The sequence below is a fragment of the Plectrocnemia conspersa genome, unplaced genomic scaffold, assembly GCF_051122295.1.
Source record: "Plectrocnemia conspersa isolate PC_06_02 unplaced genomic scaffold, ASM5112229v1 ptg000008l, whole genome shotgun sequence".
Lineage (NCBI taxonomy): Eukaryota > Metazoa > Arthropoda > Insecta > Trichoptera > Polycentropodidae > Plectrocnemia > Plectrocnemia conspersa.
The window spans coordinates 26,716,348-26,734,516 of record NW_028277172.1 but is presented as its reverse complement, the minus strand read 5'-3'; the positions used below and the strand labels follow the sequence as shown (position 1 = coordinate 26,734,516).

The window sequence follows — 18,169 nt, the reverse complement described above, 5'->3', positions numbered from 1 at the left end:
TTCCCATTTATAAACCTTCTTTGCCAATGATCATTCAAGTCATGAAAAAATATTGACCAAGTCAAACTTTACGGCAACACTTCGTTCAAGCCCGCAGGCGAAATACCATACAGATACAACAATCAATTTTTAGACACTTTCTATCCTCATCTATCTCTACCGTCAATATCTAAAGCGCATACAGAAGAACTACAGATCGAAGACTAAAGAAAACTATTCAAGATCCACGACTTTATGAACCGCTGTTTTAGATAGAAAGACAAATATGATTTGAAATAAATTAGTCACATAATCTAATTATAGTAATTGGACCAGTTACGGTAAATAATTAAAGGAAACTCTCTACTTTCTTTGATTAGTCCTGCTTGATATTGGCATATTTTTAGTGGCGTCATACTGATTTTAAAAAAAATAATTTGCCTTCACTTTCAAATAATTTTTCTATTGATCTCTACAATATTAATTTATTTTTTAATTAAATGAAATTCATTAACGAATAGAAGTTTAGTATGGTGATGCATGTCTGTCACTCCAGCAAGTGTACAAGTGGCATTAGATTCCAGTGCAGCAGTCGAATGCATCGTGAAAGAAATAGCCTCAATTCACAAAATTTCCGTCAACTTCAAATGGACATTAGCTTTAATTAGTTGGCTAATATTGATTTGTTTAATAAAATTAGTGGAATATGATTTAACACAGTTTAAAAGGTTGGCAATTTATGCTCATATCTGTAAAGTTTACTTCAGAATTGGAATGACACCACCGCCTATTCGTATAAAAAGTGAAAATAGAGAAACATAACTAATTATTTTGCAATATAATGACAGTTTACGCGACGGACGGATTATCGTATATAAGAACGTATTCGCTACAACTCGGTACATACATAATTACGGGACGTTATCGATGAAAGCAGATATTTTATTATTAAACTATGTAAACGTATACATTAACACGACGATAAGGATTGTTGACCTCGAGTCACACTAAGATTGGAAAACGTATCATATCACGTGCGCGCAAAAGACGCGCGCTTCAGGATTTGACTGTATATTCGAAACCCGCGTACGGTACGATTTGAGTATAAGAGCAGGCACGTAAATTGGTAATAGGACAAGAGCGCTCTCTGTTACGCAGATCGTTTCAGATCAGATAAATAACATCTATAAAATATTCCATAAATTAACATAACTTCCGATAAGGCAACGCCATCGAAAAGCTTAAATCTTTGTAGAAAAATTCATCATACGCATCAACGGGAGTCTAGAATATGTACAACATTTAAAATATATATATCTATTCTTTAAATTAATAGCAACGAATGGGCGTAATTGGTCAGAGCACGGCCGTGCCGGCTTCCGATCTGCTCTCAGGCAACGGAGGCGCCGTGCACCAAACGTCCGCGATGGGGTCATACATCTCAGCCGAGGCGACCGTGGAGCGAGCTCGGTAGAAGCTTGCCTCGTATGCCTGATCTCCACCGGCCACCAGCAGTCTTCCTTCTACGGCTACTACGGCTGGACTCGCTCGGCCCATCGACATGCAACTGACCATCGTCCATTTATTCTGAAAACAAAATAACAGATTTTTGAAATGAAAAAATATTCATTATTTATCTAATAATAATATTCGAAGATGTGCGCCTAGCACCGTATTAGAATTGCATGTCACGCGAAGAGTGTTCTGAGATAAACAATTACCTAACTGACTCAAATATGCGTCATTTGCAAAACTCATGCATTACACAATATTTGTAAAGTTGATATAAATAATTTTACATGTATTCTGATGTCAACTTATTTATATAATTAGCCTTGAACAATCATGACATTGTGACTAGGGCAGACAGACTCCACGAGTGGTCGCCTAGGGCGGCAAAAATTGCACTCTGCACCTTGTCGCTCTTCTATGCACTCTTTGGTTAGCTACTATTATATTCTTTGTTCTGTGGTTACCCTACAGTTGTTTTTGCTGCTGTTTTTCGGCGATGATCCACTATTTTTTAGGTATTAAATGCGTAAATTTATTATATAATTATAAAATGATAAACAAGCACTGTGTAGTTAATTTGATTTACTACCAGTTTTAAAATGCTTGTAGTTAAGTTAAGTTTTTTGTACAATATGATATGTATTATGTGAGAATATTATTATACATATGTAATGGCGTAATGTCTTTTTTTATGTTTATCACTATACAATAGCAAAAAAATTGTATTTAAAAAAATATTATTTTACTTTATAAACCACATTTATAGAGCCAAAAACCACAGTTTAACTAAATCCAAAATTAACTATATATCAGTTTATTATAAGAATTCATAAAAATGCAATTTTTGAATAACTTTTACAGCAAAACATGTTCAATAAAAAAAAACTAATGATACTATCTTGAAATTAACATCTAAAATTAAATTGTTACAACATGTAACAAGCCAAATAGACCAGTGATATAATCCTATTTTTCTAATCTCATGAATGAATAATTAAAATAAAATTGAGTTAGGTTGTGCATCATTATGCACATCTATTAATAATAATTAAAAATAATAGTTTATAATTAATAAAATAAACATCAATGATTTCAGTCTGTTGTCTTACTAATTACTTTGTGGTTGTTGATCGTGTTTACCCAGTTGTATGAATACAATAAATACATAAACAAAATTACCTCATCGAATGAGTAACGTTCGACGCTCGCCAGCACCTCTTGTGTTTTACTATTTCCTCCCACCACGTAAAGATATCCATCCAGCACCGCGACACCGGCTTGAGAGCGAGCCTCCGACATCGGCGCCAGACTGTGCCATTCTCTGGTGACGGGGTTGTAGCAGAGCAGCTCTCGGAGATGCCTCTCCACATGGCTGCACCCTCCGACCATGTATATTAAACCTGTTGAGACGCACAATCAGTTCGGGATTCTATTGACGTTGCTTTAAGCTCAAATTACCATCAAAGGTGACGATCCCCATGCTAAATCTGGGCGCTGGCATTGATCCTTCGCTAGTCCAAATCGCCGTCCCAGGATCGTAGCATTCGATGGAGGCGCTTATGTCTTCGCCGACCCAGCCGCCCAGAGCGTAAAGTGCCCCTCGCCATGCAGTCAAACCGAATTCGCAACGGGCTACGCTCATCGGCGCTAATTTAGTCCAAGCGTCAGTCTGTAATCGTATTTCATTGAGTCAATATAAAATAAATTATGCTTATTTCAGAGATTATAAATATATGCTTAATAAATTAGATAAGACTATGTTGCAAAAATTACAAAATAGGGCAATGAGAGAAGTTTTAAGAAAAATATATTTACTACTTGTAGAAGTATGATTGATAAATTGGAATGGTTGGATATTCAAGAAATATTGAGGATTAATGTTTTAGTATTTATATATAAGTTAGAGAAGACAATGTTACCAGAGTATTTTAATAACTATTTAATAAAAAATAAAAATGTACATAGATTTAATATTAGAAATAGAGATAAGTCCCAAATCTGCGAGTACTGATCATATAACAAATAGAAGATATTTGTTATTCTGAAATATTATATTAATTTATTCAAAATACACCCCTTCTGAGTCAATACAGCGCTGGAAACAATCATAGAAAATTTCGAAACATCTTTTGTAGAAATTTTTCGGAAGTGCCTTTAAACCCTCAGTCAAACCCTTTTGGACGTCATCAATGGTGTCAAAACATTTTCCCTTCAGTGTCAACTTAATTTTTGAGAATAGTCAGAAGGCACAGAAAGTCAAATCAGGTGAATACAGAGGGTGGCTGAGCACTCCGATGGCTTTATTGGCCAAAAATGCGCGTAGAAACAGCAAATACAAAAACTTGCCACACCTGTTTTTGAGATAAGCGTTAAACGATAATAAAGGGTGGGCCTTTTCAACATTTTGTTTCTTTCAACGAACGAATTCTGCGAATTCGGTCATAGTAGATACGGCTACAAACATTCTATTCACGAATGTTTTTCGAAAGCATGTAAAAGCATTTTTTTGTTGAGGAGCGTCTCATTGTCTCGCATTTTGAAATAAAATAAACACTCATAAAGGATCATGGATTTTAGAGTAGCACTAGTAACTCGGGTATATTGAGAGAGAAAACAACTACTTGTGTTTCTCAAGTATACAAATTGTTTCTTTCTAATATTTTTTGCAAATTGCATTTAAGATAACATATATAAACACGGTATATTTGGTAGTATAAGACCCTAATGTCAGCTATTTTTAGAATTAAATAAAAAATATTATAGGTATTCATTATATCTGATTGATTTACTCAGATGGTACAGATTTACCCCATTGTAACACATTGGGCTTACGTCTGTCAGGTTACAGTGGAAGATTTAATAAAAATAAAACTAGAACGGTTAAGACAAAATTTAATGCTTTCGTTTTTCCATGTTGATTTTTTGACCGACAGCAAAAATGTAGTCATACTTTTGACATAACTCATAATTAGAAGAGCTAGCGTGAAAATTTTTTCAGTGGTGAATGTCAGAATCTAGACCTACAAAACGTATGCTACAATTAAAAGATGGCGCTACTAAAACAGGAGATATGAAACTAGTCTTCGCAGATTTGGGACACGTTTTGATTATATATGTTTAAGGTATAAACAATTAGCTATATTGGCTAAGTAAATTAAAAAAATAAATAAATATTGCTTCAAGTTTTTATATATATTTTTTTAACAAACCTCAGGATTATAAACTTCTCCGTCGGCAAGTATTTGGCTTCCGTGTTCTCCACCGACTGCGTAAACGAGTCCACCTAGAGTAGCAACTCCCGGTAATATTCTCCCCGTACTCATCGGAGAGACTTCTCTCCATCTCCTATTAAAAAATGCATACATGAATATGTTACGAACGATTCGATAACGTAAAGAAAGTCGTTATAGTATATAAGAGGTATGTCGAAGAAAGAGCATGAATAAATTTACCATATGTCCAAATCGAACTGTAAGACTGAATTGAGGATGTTGTCAGCTGCCCTGTGCGCTCCATGTGGCGGCTCTCGTAACGATCCACCGATCAGTAACACTTTACGACGCGCTCTGATGCGAGGAGTCGCCGTCAAAGAGACCAGAGCTCCCTTTCTAGATATCTGACGATAGAGTAAAGCAATGTAGCGAACGTAGAATACGGATAAAGTTTCACTATTACCAAGTCTGTGCGATGGTTGCGCAGCGCGACCTTTAAAGAGGCGTCGCGGCATCGGACTAAGGCACGATCGAGGGCCTGAGGGCCCAGCAGTGACAGGCGCACTGCCCCTAACGCTTCGAACACGTGTCGTCTTCTCTCCAACGGACGAAATTCTATCCATCGTAAGGCCGCTTCTAAAACCTACAAGGCACAGTTAAGTTTTTAAAATATTCATATATCGATATCTATGACGTTTTACTTGGGCTTCGGAGTCGACTCTCAGATTATCCGAGCTCAACAGAACGGAGACGTGATGAGCAGGCAGTTCGAGCAACTCGTCTCCCATGCACACTTGAGGAAAGTTCCAGTGGATGTGCTCTAACGCCGCTTTTGCCAATTCGATGCAATTGTGAGCTTCTGCAAATCTGTAACAAATCGACTGTAATTTCCGAAGAGATTTTGTAATATATTTTTATTATTTTACGTGTAAATTCCGATTGCGTTGGAAGGATGCAATTCGCGTATGAGGAATTCGCAGCATCCGGCGACTAAATCGCGCAACTGAAGCATATCGGCAGCGGCCAAGACTTCTTGCACCGTACTTCTCGATATTTCAACTTGTCCTACATAAAAAGTGCACGAACGTAAAGCGTATTGAATATTAGAGTGCAGATTAATCAGCAATACCGGTATATATAAAGTCTACGATGAGCGGAAGAGCCGACGGCGGCACGGCGGGCAGAGTGATGGTGCTCTTTTGGTCTTCGGATAAGCCGACGGTGAACATAGCCGAAAAATAAGCACTGCCCGCAGACAACACTAAACGGTGGGCCTGAAAAAATATTACACAAATAGGTTGCCTAAGTTTTAAATACAACATATTCATCCTATCGACCATTGCAGATGAATATTGTGTTCATAGTGACATCTTTTGTAAGTTTTGCAATAAATAACAAATTAATTATTCGTTTTAAATTTCGATTTAAATGAGCAATATATAAAATAATTGTTTGTGCAGTTGGATGGATTAGGTGCGAGTGAGCATTGGTTTAAACAGTGAACACCTTATGAATAACTCTCTGCAACGAATCCTTTTTCAAAGAAAAAATCATATGTAAATGTACAAACAATGCTTTTCATGGAACAAAATATTAATTTAAATGCACATATCTCTTAAAATAATTCTCTGTTAAATAGCACCCATAAAAATGTAACATGATTTTCATTTATTACGAAACAGTGAACTCGATAAGACTGGATGTGATTGCTTAAAAGTTCTTTGCATACATCAGGTATTTTGTTTATATTTCAGATAATATTCCACCTTTGAACTAAAGCTTTCTCGTGTTCGTATAATAGATTTTCAACACTGAAGTATCAATACAGCTTGGCTTATGACGCATTTTGTAAAGATTTTGATTACACTTCAGCATTATAATAACATCCAATGATTGTGTATTTACATAACAGTCCAAGTAATTAATTAAGATATGGTATCGTACTTGTGTACTTATTCATTATCACATGGCATAAATATAAATCTGATAAATATTCACATTAGCGATGGGACGATTAATAACAATTGGAATCGGAGAATTTTTAATCTAATTTCCGATTCTGAAAATGATTCATTGGATTTTTTCGGTTGTAAGTGGAGAGTTAATAATGTTTTTACATTATAATTTAGGAATTTTAGGACTGCAATATGAATTACTAAGTAGTTCTTTTAAGGCATTAAAATGGAGCTTGACACAAAAAACTATGGGAAACTCTGGTTTACCTTAAACCACTTAGCGGTCACAGTACTTTTTTTAAATATGACTCAAAAACTTATTGCACGGACCCACCCTTTCCTATGCAGCGATATAGATAAATGCAGCCGTTGTGAAACATTTAAAAATATTCATACAAATTTAATTTTTGAAAAAAAAGCTATGATAATTTTCTTACAAGAATTCACAAAATGCAAATTTCCGAGTTAAATCGAGCATGAACGGAAAGAGGTTACCATCAGTTTTTTTTAATAAATATTAATATTTTATAAGCTTTTGTGAAAATTATTCTACTAAATGTTTTATTATTAATAATACTTTGTTCAATGCACATTTATTTTATTAATTTTGGATAAAAAAATGTCTTTTTTGTAAGTAAAAGTTATATTCATAATTCATTTAAATTCATTATTTTTAGTAATAGTAGTAAGAATACTAAATTTTATATTAATTATTTTTACATTATAGGAATCGAAAATTGTATCGGAATCGATAAAATTTTTAGAATTGTCCCATTACTAATTCACATAAAAAGCAACAACTTGTGTGTTTCATGGAATAAAAGAAGGACGTCATTTTTCTACTTTTTACAAGGGGAGGGAGGAGGGCCCACAGTTGGCCAGTCAGTTAACTTTTTCTTAATGTTTTATTTTGTCTGAAATATTTTTCAAAAGTTGTTCAAAAAATCGATATTATTTTTTTCTCTTTTTTTAAGTAAATAATAAATATTCTACCAAAAAATAAGAAAATATATTTTTTTAGAACATTAACTAGAAAATATAATTTTTTTATAATAGAATAATAATAATAATAATGAAAATTAATCAGTTAATGGCATTAATTTTTGTAGCGGGGTCCCTATTTAAAATCCACATCAAAAGTAGTAAAATCGTTCCAACACCTTTGCAGTAGAAACGTCGGTTATTTAGCGTTCATATTAAAAGAATTATAATAATATTACGACTTACAATAAGGAGAATCGAACGAAGCATAACTAAACCAAATTTTGACTAATAAGAGAGCGCAAAAATCAAAATCTACATCAAAAGCAATAAAATCGTGGTGTCGACATCACAGTTGGAACGTTGGTTTTTATTGCTTTTGATGTTAATTTTTGACTTCTGAGAAGTGATCATTGTTTTTGCGTTCTTCTATTGACCAAAATTTGGTTTGAATACACTTTAACCAATACTCTTATATCAGAAGTCCATATTTTATATTTTTAAAACAGTGTAATATCCAAGTGCGAGATGCGACATTTATCTGTACTTCTTCGTCCGCATATTTTCCCCTGAGAGAGTAGAGTTGGCTTAGTATAATAATACTATAATTATATTTAGAACATTCATTTGGTTAGATTTTTTATTCAACTTTAACGGATTATACAGTAACTTATAAATGAAATACTTTGAAAAAAATATTACTAATTCAGAAAAGAACGCGAGGGTGGGAAATTGAAAAAGTTAAATTTCAAATACAAGACATAGTAAATATTCTACTAAACATTGATTAAATTGTGTTCTTTGTGATTATTAAGATTAGTTTTTTTTCGTGTAAAATTAACTTTCCTTATATTTACTATTTCATTGTAATTTTAATTTATTTTCCATTAAACTCTTTTTCATGTATATATAAATGCATGTAGTATCACTTTAAATTCCATCATCTATCAAATAGTAAATCAAATCGCTTATGTTATAATAAATAAATTAAAGATAAGACTTTTTACTATTGACTGCTGATGTAGATAAAAGTTGATTCTTATGATATAATAAATTCGTATCTTATCAGATTTACTTTAAACTAAATTGCCACCATTTTATCTAATAATACATTAGAGTGAAATTTTGTTTATTGCGAAAAATCAATGAATTTGTATTGATGGAAAAACGAATCCTTGATGTTGAACAGCAAATGAAGTTTTAGGATAAACTATATTTTAAACATAATTGAAACTAAATGAAAATCACCAATAAATATTTGGTTTTATATATATGAATAAAATTGCTAATTCAACTGTAGTTTTGTTCTAAATTAAAATTAATGAACTAATACTTTGTTTTTTTAATATTTAGATTTCATTAAGATTCATGTATTTTTCAAAGTTTTTATTTGAACGCTCTAGAAGGACAAAAGAGTCAACTTATGTTAAAACATGGAGCTAAAATGCAAATTATCTGAATAATTTTGAACCTTGACGACGGCGTCGCCGGATACCAGTTCGACGTCGCAGAACTGAGAGTTCTTCCGGAGCGCGTTCAGGTTGGAGATGACGCGATGCGCGTAGTTCTTGCACATGTAGGGTCTCGTGTCTTTGGTCGGCTGCATGGAGGTGATGATGTTGCCGTTGAGCGAGCCGGAGACGGTGACGGTGACGGAGCCGGAGCCGGAGCCGGAGCCGGAGCCGGACACGGGGACGGACAGCGACTTGGGGATCATGGGGCTCAAGATGGACATCCTCGCCGGCTCTCGCTCGTCAACGGACGAATACTCGTAAAGACATGTGTACCGAAGAGCTGTCAAACGCGGGGAGGGGCCAGCTGAACGTTTGTTATGATCTCCAGTGTGGCCACTCGGATAAAACTCTCGTTCCGTTTGTCTTTTACAAATAATGTTTCCTCTCGACAAAATTTACAAATTTACAACCGATAAAAATCACCTTAGTGGAGAAAAGTTTTTATAAAATTTCAACGGGTAACAAATTAAATAATCGAATGAGCCAGACATTGTTGTCGTTAATTAAATATTTCAAATAATGACTTCTTTAGTTATTCTTCAAAAGCAGAATTCTAAGTAACCTCGCTCAATACAATCTATTGAATAAATTGAACAAATTTATCATCAGCTTAACAATTAGAGAGAAAAATCTTTCAGTCTCACAGAGAGTAGTGTAAAAAATCCGATATTTTATGGATCAATGGAAAAAGAAATCAACATATTTCAATCATCGAGCAAGAGAATAAATAATTTAAAGTTTTGTTATCGATTAAACCAACAGCAACACAAAACAAGAAAAAATTTTCCACAAATAAAAAAAATGAACAAGGATGTCTGATTTTACTTTAAATGGCATGTGTTTTTAAAGTGTTATTTTATTAATAATATGTAATAATGTATCTAATGTTAATTCATACATATATTATAAACGTTTTGCAATTTTTCTAGTTGTTTTATATTTCAATTACAAATTATGATAATAATATTTATGTCTTAATGCAACACCTAATTGTATTATATAGTGCAGTGGTTTCTCTCTTGCCTTCTACGCGGATTAATTTTCCAAATAACTTCCTAAATATATTACCTACCTTTGGAAGTTTATCAATAACAATATAGGCGCAGAACTGCGCGCTTGTTTACGGTGGTAAAAAATGTTATGGGCAGTGACGAGATCCGAGCCAAGAATTTGATTCGGGCCTGGTTCTCCAAAAGAAGCTTGTAAAAATAGTAAAAAATGAAGGGACGTCATTTGCCCCCGTTGAATTTTATACAATGATATACTATGATTTTTTTGAAATCGAAATATTAAAAATATCACAATGTTTTATATGTCAAGAGTAGATGTAAAGTGAAATTTTAACTTGTAAATTAAAATTGAGTATTATGGTCAAATATTAGAACGTTATGTTTAAAAAGTGACAGCCCGCGGGCGGTTGGACGTTCAAAGTGGATTTATGGAATCGAATATTTTCGAGTCGAAGCCGCCCTCTCGCCTCAGCGGCGCTCGGCGTCTCCGCATGGGGGCCACCGGTTGGGGCGCGCTCCCCTACTTTCGCGTCGAATTCGTCAAATTGCACAACTACTGCGGAAAGCCGCGTTCGACGGCTTTGTTAAAAGTCGTAGACGCCTTAGGAGAGGTGAGCGTGTTTTTCGAAGGCCACTGTGTCGGCGCTCTGTTCGACTTAGACCCTAAACAATGGAAGGAACTGGAAAACGTAGTCGGCGCCAGCGGCGAGTTGTTTTACAAACCCTTCAAGGGCGGACTGAAAGATACTTTTTTGCCGGAACAGCAACTCTTCTATTCCTTTTGCATGCGGCGTTTATACAGAGATCTATTGTTCGTTTCTTTTAAAAGAGCTCCCAACATGCGCAAAGGCAAACATACTCAAGCGTTTCTTCAAGTATTGGATTGCGTAAAACCGAATCCCAGATTGATGGACTTGTATTCTAAGATTGTATCAAATAAATAACAAAAATTCTTTATCAATCTACTTTTTATTTATTTATTTATTTAAAACGATCAGACAACTTTGAGCGGATCTTGGTCTTTCGCGCTCACTTTTACTTCTACCGTAGCGAGCATTTTCGATAAAATGCCTCGAAACTCGGTTAAAAATCCTCGTTCCGAATTTGAATGATTGGTCAGTACGACGGAAGAGCCGCAATGAACTGCTTCCAAAATCTCGTGATGGCCCATTTCACCTGAAACACGTCACGTATGTTTTGTTTTCAAACAGTATATAAAATATACATATATTCCAATACTGATACCGATACCTGTTATGAACAAATCCGCTTTCACTCCGCGGAGCAAAGACGCACCAGATCCGGCGCATAGAGCTACCGACTTTATTTCTGACTCGTGGGAATGGTCTCGAGCTAGAGCCAACTGAACGTGTTCCAGACGAAGGTGATCTTTGAGCTTTCCGACGACGTCCTTCAATAAATGGACTGCCTTAAATACGCACAACCTGCAATTTACAATTTTATTTTTACAATTTTGTTAGTCGTATTATATTATTATTATCATAAAACCAACTCACCGTCCCGGCCCCGTACCGGGAAGAGCGCCTTCCGATATAAACTGTCTCTCGTGTTGAGGCAAACAGCTCGCCAACCAATCGTTGACTCCGTTGTTAGCCGAATCCCAACTCGTGTGAGGACTGTAGACTGCGATGCGCTCCTCTAAACATCTACTGATTACGCGTTCTTTCCACTTGCTTCAAAACATACTCTCTATTAGTACGTACATACATATTATATATACATAGATAAATAATCCATGTGAACGTAAACCTTTGAACGATCGTCTTCAAAGAAGAAAATATCAACGGATGATACGTGACGATCATCTCGGCTTGCTCTCTGATAGCTTCCTCCAAAACGTCTTCCGTAAGATCGTTAGTTAGTAGTATCTTCGATATTAATCTGTGAAAATAATTCGGGAGTTGTATTTTCGCACCTCTTTTGTCTATTTTAAAATATCACTCGCACTATTTACCTATGGGTGTACGGTTCGATCAGTAGGCCTGTGTTATCCCACTTCTCCGAAAGAACCAAAGGTGCGAATTCTTGTAACTTTCCAACGACGAATTTGAGAGGAAGTCTCGATTCCGCCATGTTTCTGCTTATGTTGCGTATCACTTTTGTGTTGATGTTAATACTTCTAGCTAAAGTGATACTGCGTTTCAGCATCAAAGTAGATAGCTAAAATGATATTACTTTTATTTTAACATTATCGAGTATAATCTGCAAACAAATGTAATCACACTAAATAAATACAATTGTTTATGAGAGAAACATAAACAAAATTCAACGGGATTATAAATACAGTAACCCCCCCAATAACACGATAAATTGGGGACGTGCTATTTAGGTGCGAGTAGTTGAGGGTCTAGAAAAGTGATGGTGAACCTATGACCCGCAGGTCAGACACTGACCCACACGTTGATTTTTATAAACTTATTTTTTATATCATAAAAGAGGGAACAGGCAATTAAAAATATTAAAAAAATAAAGTATATATATCCAATGTCGAATTTATAATAAAATATTTCCATGTGGACATTAGCTAGCTAATTTTGTAATTTTCTAAAAAAAATAATGAACAAAATTTGACCCACTTCTCAAAAAGGTTCGCCATCACTGGTCTAGAAAATACTCGTATAATTTTTTGCAATATGTGAGATATTCTTTCTTTGGCTTGTTCGCACATAAAGTAACGTGCATCCGAATAGCACATCCTCAATTTAACGTGTTGTTGGGGGTTCTACTATACATTAAATATGTACTGCAGCTAGTGAGTGTGTGTAAATTTATTTTGAATTTTACTTTTGATACTTTCTGATTTTAAAAAATATGTTTTCGGTATTTGCTTGTTGATATTCAATATTTTATAGCTATTCTCAACATGGTAAATTATAAATGATATAAAAGGCATTTTTTCATATTTTCTTTCTGCGTATTTGATTGATATTCACTGGTTACGTTCATTCAGTTATTAATTTAAGGCTCGTATTTTTCGGATAAGAATTTTAATACAGTTGAGATCAGAATTATTTTGACAGATGGTCAAAATCATTTTTTTATAGTGTTGTTACTGCTGTAACGCTGAATATTGGTCCATCTGTCATTCGCATATCAGCAGTTCAGATACAGCTTCCGTTAACAACGCCAACTTCAGGCCTTTTGCTACCCTTCGACCAACATTTGGGCATTCTTTGTTCGTCACACTGAATGCCTTCGCATCCTACATACAATTAAAAATAACCGTTGAGAGTAATTCACGGGGCTTCATTTTCTGACCAACAGTTTATGTGCAAGCGAGATATTTCTAAAATAAATAATTTATTGCCCATTTATAATTTAATAATATATATATCATGTTATAATATTTTTTTAATTCAAATATAATACTAATGTTATCAGCTAAAGAATCACACACATTGCAATTATTAATACGAAAATAACATTAACTTTAAATTAAAACGTATGTGTATATTACATTTTAATTGTTAACATACTTAATTACACCCATACCTCGCTTTACGGCCTAGATACGTTCCACGAAACTTGGCCGCAAAGCGAAAAGCCGTATAACGAATCAATTATTCTAATACAAATTCAATGTGATCGGTTCCGAATTTGTTAAATATGTAACATGGTTTATCATTTAAAATGCATTTTATCTTTTTATTTCATTTAAATCAAAAATACATACATAACAAATACATACATTTGTACATAAAATAATAACAGACTCCAAAAACCAACAATAATCCATAAACAAAAATGAAACAACTTCATGTTACATAAAATATGTGTATGAATACATACATAATTTTTTTTAAAATGGCTTTAATCTGAAGACGATGAAGAAATGGTAACCTGCAGATCACTGTCGCTCTCATTTTTCGCTGGTAAGGATGGGCCTGGCTTAAAAAAATTGTCCAACGTTGTTTGTCTTGCCTTTTTGTCTCTTTCGTTCTTCAGTGATTAATAACAGCTAATGGCTAAGTTAATTCCTCGAGAAGCTTTAGCGCTACGTTCGACGTCAGGATCGTTTTCAAGGAAGATGTTTATTCCTTGTTCGAAATAGGAAAAATCTTTTGACAATTTTTTTGATGTTAGCTGTTTGAATAAAACAGGCGCTGTCTCTTCATCAAATGCCAGTTCTGCTTGCAACTGAATGAGTTCCTTATATGAAAGGGGTTCCCTATCAGCTTCAAGTAGATCAAGCACATCACGTTCGTTCAAACCTTCAAAGCCGAGATCATGTGCTAGATCCAAAATGTTTTGCCTAATTTCAGGAAGGCAATTAACTTCTGCATCAGTACTTTTTACACATTCTGGCCATATTTTGATCCAAACATGGTTCATTGTTGTTAATTTTAATTCCTTCCATGATTCACTGATGCTGTCAACAGCATCCTTGATGTTATAGTTTTTCCAAAATGTTTTAATTGAAGATTTACCATCGGTTTCCCTTATAAGTTGTCGGAAAGTTCGACGTAGGTAATATGCCTTAAAAGTGGCTATTGCACCCTGATCCATTGGTTGGATCAGAGCTGTTGTATTTTTCGGAAGGTACTCAATCATGACATCTTCAGATAGTTCGGATAAATTAGTAGGATGCCCTGGTGCATTATCCAAAATTAGCAAAGCCTTGTTGCTTAAGTTATTGTCTCGCAAATATTTTTTCACTTCTGTGCAAAAGTGATTTTTGAACCAATCCTCTAAAGTAGCTTTAGTCATCCAAGCTTTCTTGTTGGATCTCCATATGACGGGTAATTGATTTTTATTTAGTCCTTTAAGAGGCCTTGGATTTTCGGACAAATATATTAAAAGTGGTTTTAGCTTAGTAGCAAAGTTAATCGTTCTTTAGACACCTTATAACCAGGCGCAGATTTTTCGGTTTTTGAAATGTACGTGCAATCAGGCATTTCGTCTACGTTAAACACTTGTTCAGGTTTATGACCACCTCTTTCAATAATTCCCTTTAAAATGTTGGGATATTCCTTAGATGCGGCCTCATCGGCGCTAGCTGCTTCACCTTTCATTTTAAAATTATGCAAATTAAATCTATTTTTAAATTTTTTTTAAAAATCGACATCGAAAAAAAGTTTTTTTGCCGTTATAGCGAAACATTTTAGGCCGTAAATGAAATTGAAGAGGGCCGTTATAGCGAAAGGCCGTATAAAGAGGGGCCGTATAGCGAGGTATGGGTGTATTTATGTAAAATTTGACATAAAAAGTCCAATTTTTTGTTCGGTTGACACTTGAAAATCGCATTTATGAATTATAAGTAGAAATATATATTGCACACAGCTTATATTTTTATATGTATATACCTAGTTCTTTATGGTTTAGAGAACAGTGTGATTACTTATTTTGCAATTTGTAAAAATCTATAACACAGGAATGTTACCATGCCACCCTGGAAAGAAAGGTGAGTATTCCTCTTGAGCAACTATGATGCTAATTTGCTTAACTAAAGAATCATATACTTGGCAATTATAGGAAAAACATTAGATTTTGAGCCATCAAGCCCGCAGTTGACTCCAAAGATCAATGTCGTTTATAGTTAAAACATACCTTGTAGATTATATTTAGCCAAACGAAACGAATATATGTGAAAAGCTGAATAAAAATCACATCTATTATGAGCTGACATTATGCTGGCCATCTTTTTCCTATTTTAGTTATTTTAATGCTCTTTTTTCATAGTGTCTTATATGTACAATATATGATATGACTTGATATACTAATTTTTAAGCTGCACAAAAATATTGTATTTTTTATCAATGTTTACTTTTAATTCTCACACATATTGTGTATATATATATACATATATTACATTTTAATAGTTAAAACGTACCTATGTAGTTAATTTGTAGATTTTAACATGTCAAATCAAATGAAAAATTTCTTGGTTGTCGGCCATATTTTTTCTTATATTAATTATTTGAATTCTATTTTGTGATTGGTTGGAAACGCTCAGAACCAAAACGTCGCAAGTACTCATTTAGTATATTCGTTAGTGGCAGATTTTCCACGATTGTATCAAAATTCGTTCGCTTCGTCTATCTAGATCCAATACGTCGCAAGTCGTTCGAAAAATGAGCTAGCATCATCAATCTAATATACAACGCGATAGAATAGATACTGGTTCAGCTTGCGTATAAGTGAATTGTGTATAAGATAATATTAGCAATAAACTATATTCATCAGTAGATTCAATATATATCACAATAACAAAATTGTTACCACTTTATAGAAAAAAATATATTGATAATTAATTATAAAAATAATTATTTTTTCCACAAATTGCAGTTTTCTCTATTACTCAATGTATGTACAATATATGATAATTACATGGAATATGGAACAAGCGGTGTAAAGTCCAATGGTCAAGTGTTTAAATAAAACGTGTTTTTGTGTATATATTTACATTTTTATAAGCGATAAGTTTAAAAATCTATAAAATATCCATATATTGGTCCTAATATAGTAATATAACAAGTGCTTTATTCGACATAAGTCCATATCTTGACGATGCCGTCGTCGCTGCAAGAAATTAGCTGATTCGGTTCTTTAGGATTCCATTTGACGGCGTTGACGTCTTGCGAATGAGCGCCGTGTTCCGCGCACACCAGTTCGAAACTGGGCTCGTCGGGTTGGGAGTCGGGCGTTTCTTTGAAAATTCTAATAATGTCATCGCCGCAAGCCGTCGCTATCAGATCGGTTCGATTGCACCACGCTATATCGTATATGGTCCTCGTGTGATAGCCGGACAGAGTGCAAATGCACTTCCACGTCGATTGGTTGTCCGGAGTCGCTATTCCTTGCGCGTTCTCCGGCAAGTACTCCTTCCAGATTTTGACGGTTTGATCGTCGCTGCAGCTGGCGAGTCGCTCTCCAGTTTTGTCGAAGCAGATGCTCCAGACTGTGGATTGATGCGATTGCAACGTGCAGGCGCAGAACCAATCGTTGTCGGACGGATCTTCTTTGAATATTTTAATGGAATTGTCGTAGGAGGCGGACGCTAACAGCTCCTTGGTGGGATGCCATACCACCTAAAAATATGAATTTAAATCAGAAACTGATTTATTTTTTACCGCATTACAAATATCGCATTACTTTTTTCACGTCTTGCGTGTGAGCGTTCAAAACGGCCGCGCATTCATAATCGTTATCTCCGACGATTTCCCATATCCAGACGGACTTATCCCTGGAGCAAGTGGCTAGTAATTGACCGGAAGCCGACCAGGATACGCTCTTCACTTCGTTTTCGTGTCCTTCCAAAGTAGCGTTGCATTCGAATTCGCCTAAAAAATAGGAACGATCAACCGCTAGCGGTGCTCTTATTTAGGAGCGGGGCTTTAGCTTACCGGTTTTTCTGTCCCAGATGGCCGTGGTCCCGTCGAAGCTAGCCGAAGCCAAAAACTTGCCCGACGGAGACCACGAGACCTCTCTGATGGTCCGCTGCTGAGCGTCGGTCAGTATCGTTTTGTTGATCCACTTTTTGTTATCGTTGCCCCATATCCTGATGGTCTTGTCTTCGCCGCAAGTGGCGAGCAAGTTATCCGTCGGATGCCACGCCGCGTTCCAGACGCGGCCTTTGTGTCCCGACAGACACTGCTCTAGTTGCAACCTACCCATCCGCCGGTAGTTCTGTAAAACACTATAAACATATTAAAACAACACCGACCCGTTTTACAAGAACTACCGGTCAATTGCACTAGATTAGATAGAAAAGCGAACGCGAGGGTCATTTCAATTGTAGCGAAATAATTATAACCAACAAACAAATACGGCGAGGTTCATGCGTAATAGATACGATTTTCAAGTCAAGTTGGACTTTATCGATTAAAGTCATCGTACAATTCAATTTTTAAAGACTTACAGTAAAAAATGATGCGCCGCACGAATGACAGTCGCCGCAGTGCAACTCGACGACAGTCCGAAAAGATGTTGCTAGTGTGCAAAATTATTTCATTCATGACGAGTGAATATTTGAGCATGTACTATTT

General features: G+C 35.1%; 3 protein-coding genes across 4 annotated transcripts; all 3 read right to left on the bottom strand.

Moving 5' to 3' along the window:
* Positions 1–463: 463 nt before the first annotated feature.
* Positions 464–9,525, bottom strand: LOC148233588 (actin-binding protein IPP). The gene is made up of 10 exons (XM_088189279.1): positions 9,111–9,525; positions 5,833–5,977; positions 5,630–5,768; positions 5,405–5,570; positions 5,167–5,346; positions 4,944–5,107; positions 4,701–4,836; positions 2,950–3,160; positions 2,671–2,891; positions 464–1,566 (listed from the first exon to the last, which is right to left on the bottom strand). The coding sequence occupies exons 1-10, from the start codon at positions 9,372–9,374 to the stop codon at positions 1,336–1,338; spliced, it is 1,857 nt and encodes a 618-aa protein (XP_088045405.1). The 5' UTR covers positions 9,375–9,525; the 3' UTR covers positions 464–1,335.
* Positions 9,526–11,116: 1,591 nt separating this feature from the next.
* LOC148233587 (NIF3-like protein 1) lies at positions 11,117–18,101 on the bottom strand. Its single transcript, XM_088190894.1, has 6 exons — positions 18,043–18,101; positions 12,139–12,344; positions 11,934–12,065; positions 11,681–11,857; positions 11,415–11,608; positions 11,117–11,339 (listed from the first exon to the last, which is right to left on the bottom strand). The coding sequence occupies exons 2-6, from the start codon at positions 12,330–12,332 to the stop codon at positions 11,158–11,160; spliced, it is 879 nt and encodes a 292-aa protein (XP_088047020.1). The 5' UTR covers positions 12,333–12,344; positions 18,043–18,101; the 3' UTR covers positions 11,117–11,157.
* Positions 16,569–18,101, bottom strand: Ciao1 (cytosolic iron-sulfur assembly component 1). Of its 2 annotated transcripts, none has more exons than XM_088190892.1 (4): positions 18,043–18,101; positions 17,528–17,820; positions 17,277–17,464; positions 16,569–17,212 (listed from the first exon to the last, which is right to left on the bottom strand). In XM_088190892.1, exons 2-4 carry the CDS (start codon positions 17,796–17,798, stop codon positions 16,664–16,666), a joined length of 1,008 nt encoding a protein of 335 aa, XP_088047018.1. In that variant the 5' UTR covers positions 17,799–17,820; positions 18,043–18,101; the 3' UTR covers positions 16,569–16,663. The 2 variants fall into 2 exon arrangements, with proteins under 2 accessions (XP_088047018.1, XP_088047019.1); XM_088190893.1 differs by having other exon boundaries at positions 17,528–17,810.
* Positions 18,102–18,169: the final 68 nt, after the last annotated feature.

Excerpts from the sequence above, each read along its gene's own strand:
- LOC148233588 (XM_088189279.1), bottom strand. The coding sequence starts at position 9,374 with ATGTCCATCTTGAGCCCCATGATCCCCAAGTCGCTGTCCGTCCCCGTG. Across the intron at positions 5,571-5,629 it reads AACGCAATCGGAATTTACAC|ATTTGCAGAAGCTCACAATT; the intron begins GTAAAATAATAA and ends GATTTGTTACAG. Across the intron at positions 3,161-4,700 it reads GAGAAGTTTATAATCCTGAG|ACTGACGCTTGGACTAAATT; the intron begins GTTTGTTAAAAA and ends ATACGATTACAG.
- LOC148233587 (XM_088190894.1), bottom strand. The coding sequence starts at position 12,332 with ATGCTGAAACGCAGTATCACTTTAGCTAGAAGTATTAACATCAACACA. Across the intron at positions 12,066-12,138 it reads ATCGAACCGTACACCCATAG|ATTAATATCGAAGATACTAC; the intron begins GTAAATAGTGCG and ends TTATTTTCACAG. Across the intron at positions 11,340-11,414 it reads AGCGGATTTGTTCATAACAG|GTGAAATGGGCCATCACGAG; the intron begins GTATCGGTATCA and ends GACGTGTTTCAG.
- Ciao1 (XM_088190892.1), bottom strand. The coding sequence starts at position 17,798 with ATGGGTAGGTTGCAACTAGAGCAGTGTCTGTCGGGACACAAAGGCCGC. Across the intron at positions 17,465-17,527 it reads CATCTGGGACAGAAAAACCG|GCGAATTCGAATGCAACGCT; the intron begins GTAAGCTAAAGC and ends CCTATTTTTTAG. Across the intron at positions 17,213-17,276 it reads ACACGCAAGACGTGAAAAAA|GTGGTATGGCATCCCACCAA; the intron begins GTAATGCGATAT and ends TCATATTTTTAG.